Below are 3686 nucleotides of genomic sequence, written 5' to 3' on the forward strand. Positions count from 1 at the left end.
GCAATTCGTTATGAACGTGTTAAATATATTTCAAAATGGGAAGCCTATAAATAGATGGGTCGCGTTGGTTGGGGATTTCGATTGGTTGATGGTTGAATGTGGGGTTTAATGGCACAAAGTCCAAAGGAGGACATGCTGCGCCAAACGAACGGTTTTAAAATAAAGGTAAATGTATATTACAAATTTTTCTTCATTAAAAGTCACACGGAATTTATATAACTAAATACAACGTGACAGAGGTATTCAAAAGTGAGTAAAATCAGATAAAATGGAAACGTAGTAATGCATTATAAAACAGTTGCATTCAAAGATGAATAAAATCAGATAAAATTGTGAATAGGATAAAACAGTTATATACAGTATAAAAGACCAATTGCGCGTAGAAACGCAAAAATGTTAGGATGATGCGAGTCACCTAACAAATCCCGCAGAGTTAAAATAGAACTACCAAAAAAGGTTAGACGATGATGGTTAAAACATGGACAGATGATTAAAACATGATGAATAGTGAGTAAAAGTTTGCAGGTGTTGCATTGGGGAGGAGGTTCCCCAAATAACAAATGTAGGTGGGTCAGCCTAGTGTGGCCGATTCGGAGACGGTTTAACTTTACATCTGCATGCCGCAGACTCAATACAGGATAAGGGCTAAAATCTGTTTTTATTGAGTGCAACTTGTTATAAATTTTTAGATCCCATTGCTGTTGCCAAACAGATGTGACGAACTGTTGAATATAAGTTTTTGTGTCCGAGAAAGGTACAGATAAAGTTAAAACTGAGGTAGCAGATCGTGCAGCCGAATCAGCCAAGTCGTTCCCTGGAATACCGACGTGACTCGGTACCCAACAGAATAAAATATGAAATCTATTTTGAAGGGTTATCAACAAGTGATTAATAAAACATAAAATCGGATGATTTTCACTGTTAAAATTTTCCAACTGGCGCAAAACGCTCATACTATCTGAGTATATGCAAAATTTCCTTGTAGAGCGCGTAGAAATCAGTCGCAATGCCAAGAGAATGGCAACTGCTTCAGCAGTGAAGACGGAGCAAATATCTGGGATTTTGTAGCTATAGGCATCATCAGCGATGATGACACCACAGCCTACATATCCCGCAGATTTTGATCCGTCAGTAAACACAGGGACATACTCTGAATATTGGTGACGATGAGAAGTGAACAGTTGTTGATAAATGATGGGATCGACGTTAGATTTATTATACATCATAAAAGGGGAATGAAATTTATATGGTGTGATGTTCCACGGAGGTATGAGAAAATGATCTGTTGATTGCGATGGTGATTCGCAAATGTTAAGAGTTTGAATGAGTGAACGCATGCGGGCATGAAATGGAGGGACGTGAGAAGATCTAGCTGCATATAATCTCTCCAAGCTTGATGAAATTACATAGTGCTTTAGTGGATGATATCTAGAGGACATGATACGAAAGTAATAACTGAGAGACAGCTTCATGCGATGTAAATCTAATGGCAGCTGATTGCATATAATATATAAACTTTCAACTGGGGATGTACGAAAAGCACCGGAACAAATGCGGAGTGCAGAATGGTGTACTGTATCTAAGATACGTAGATTGGAGGTGGTAGCAGAGCCATAAACTGCACATGCATAGTCAAGTCGCGAAAGTATCAGTGCTTGATATATGCGTAGCAGGGCTAAGCGATCCGCTCCCCAAAATGTATTCGACAGTACACGTAACATATTCAGTTTCCGTTCGCATTGTTTTCGTAACTGCCTTATATGAGGTATGAAAGTTAGCTTATCGTCGAAAATGACACCTAAAAACTTCGTGTGTGGTACAACTGGTATACGAATGTTATGTATAGAGATGTCAGGGTCATTATGAAGAGCGCGTTTACGACAGAAATGTATGCAGCAACTTTTAGATGGCGAAAGAGTGTGACCATTCTGATCACTCCAGTCTAAAATCTTGTTCACAGCTAATTGCAGTTGTCGCTCGATGACTCTCATGTCGGATCCTGAACACGAGATGTGTAGATCATCGACATAGAGAGAGCCAGAGACAGTAGGTGGCAATATGTTTAAAACTAGTGAAATATGGATGATGAATAATGTGACGCTTAAAACACTACCTTGTGGGACGCCTTCTGTCTGAATGTAAAGATCAGAAAATGTAGATCCAAGCTTAACACGAAAATAGCGCCTCAGCAAGAAATTTTGATGAAAATTGGCAGATGACCCCGGAGTCCAATGTCAAACAGTGTCTGGAGAATTCCATAACGCCAAGTCCGATCATATGCTTTCTCAATATCAAAAAAGATAGAGACAAGATGATTCCGCCGGACAAAGGCGTTACGAATTCTGGATTCCAGTTCAATAATATTATCTAAAGTTGACCGGCCCTTACGAAAGCCACTTTGAAAATCTGGTATGACACGCTTTTTTTCAATGTCATACACAAGTCGAGAGTTAACCATCCGCTCAAATGTTTTACCAAGGCAGCTGGTCAAGGCTATCGGGCGATAGTTGACTGGATCGTTAGCGTCTTTACCTGGTTTTAGAATAGGTATTACAATTGCTTCACTCCAGACAGATGGGTACGTTTGTTCCGTCCATATTCTGTTGAATAGCACAAGGACATTTGACAAAGACGTCCGATCTAAGTGGCGGAGCATGTGATATGTAATACCATCAAAACCAGGGCTTGTGTTTTTACTTCGATATAGGGCTTTCTGTAATTCAGCAAAACTAAAATCACTGTTACATTGGCAGAGACGACGCGATGCAAAGTTTATATTATTCCTTTCGACAGTCTGCTTATGGTCTTGAAATGCTGGGCTGTAAGTCTCTGGACAAGAGACAGCAGCAAATGCATCACCAAGCATATTACAAACGTCTGTAGGAGAAGAATACATGGTATCGTTTTTCTTTATCGAAATTCGCGATATATGCCATTAGCTCTCTTAACTCTCGACCAGACTTGTCTGGGAGATGTCGAAGATGTTATGGACGAGACATAACGGGACCAAGATTCTCTTTGACTTTTGCGTCTGATCTTTCGTGCTATAGCTTTTGCTCGTTTAAAGGTCAAAAGGTTAACAGTATTAGGATAACGGCGGAAGATGCTCCACAAGCGTCTTTGCTCTTTGTAGGCAGCTGCGCATTCCTTATTCCACCACGGCTTACGGTGGCGAGGAAGTGAACTTGACGACTTAGGAATACTTTCTTCTGCCGCTTGGAGAATTACAGATGTTATATTATTAATAGCAGCACCTATAGTATTGCGAGTTATCATAACCTCCATAATCTGAGCAAGTATTGTAAATAGAGGCCAGTTAGCGCGATGAAATATGAAAGTTGATGGTCGTGAACTCATAGGAACAGAAGTAAAATATGAAACAATGAGAGGAAAATGATCACTGTTGTGAAGATTATCACTCACAGAGAAGTTTATAAAAGGTAAGATAGCAGGTGAACATACTGCTAGATCAATTGAATGAAAGGTTTCAGTAGGTGAATGAAAGTAAGTTTCTTCGTCTTTATTAAGCAAACAGAGATTATGGTCGTGGATGAGTTGTTCAATTTTACGCCCCCGGTCATTGGAGGCGGAACTACCCCACAATTCACTATGACCATTAAAATCTCCAAGCAAAATAAAAGGCGAAGGTAATTGCACTATCAGTGAGTTCAAATCTGTTTGAGAAA

General features: G+C 39.7%; 1 protein-coding gene across 1 annotated transcript; it reads right to left on the minus strand.

Moving 5' to 3' along the window:
* Positions 1–350: 350 nt before the first annotated feature.
* On the minus strand, positions 351–1991 carry LOC122272099 (uncharacterized). Its single transcript, XM_043055201.1, has one exon. It carries the CDS (start codon positions 1989–1991, stop codon positions 351–353), a length of 1641 nt encoding a protein of 546 aa, XP_042911135.1.
* Between the last annotated feature and the right edge of the window lie 1695 nt (positions 1992–3686).

The sequence above is a fragment of the Parasteatoda tepidariorum genome, chromosome 10 (genome assembly GCF_043381705.1).
Source record: "Parasteatoda tepidariorum isolate YZ-2023 chromosome 10, CAS_Ptep_4.0, whole genome shotgun sequence".
Lineage (NCBI taxonomy): Eukaryota > Metazoa > Arthropoda > Arachnida > Araneae > Theridiidae > Parasteatoda > Parasteatoda tepidariorum.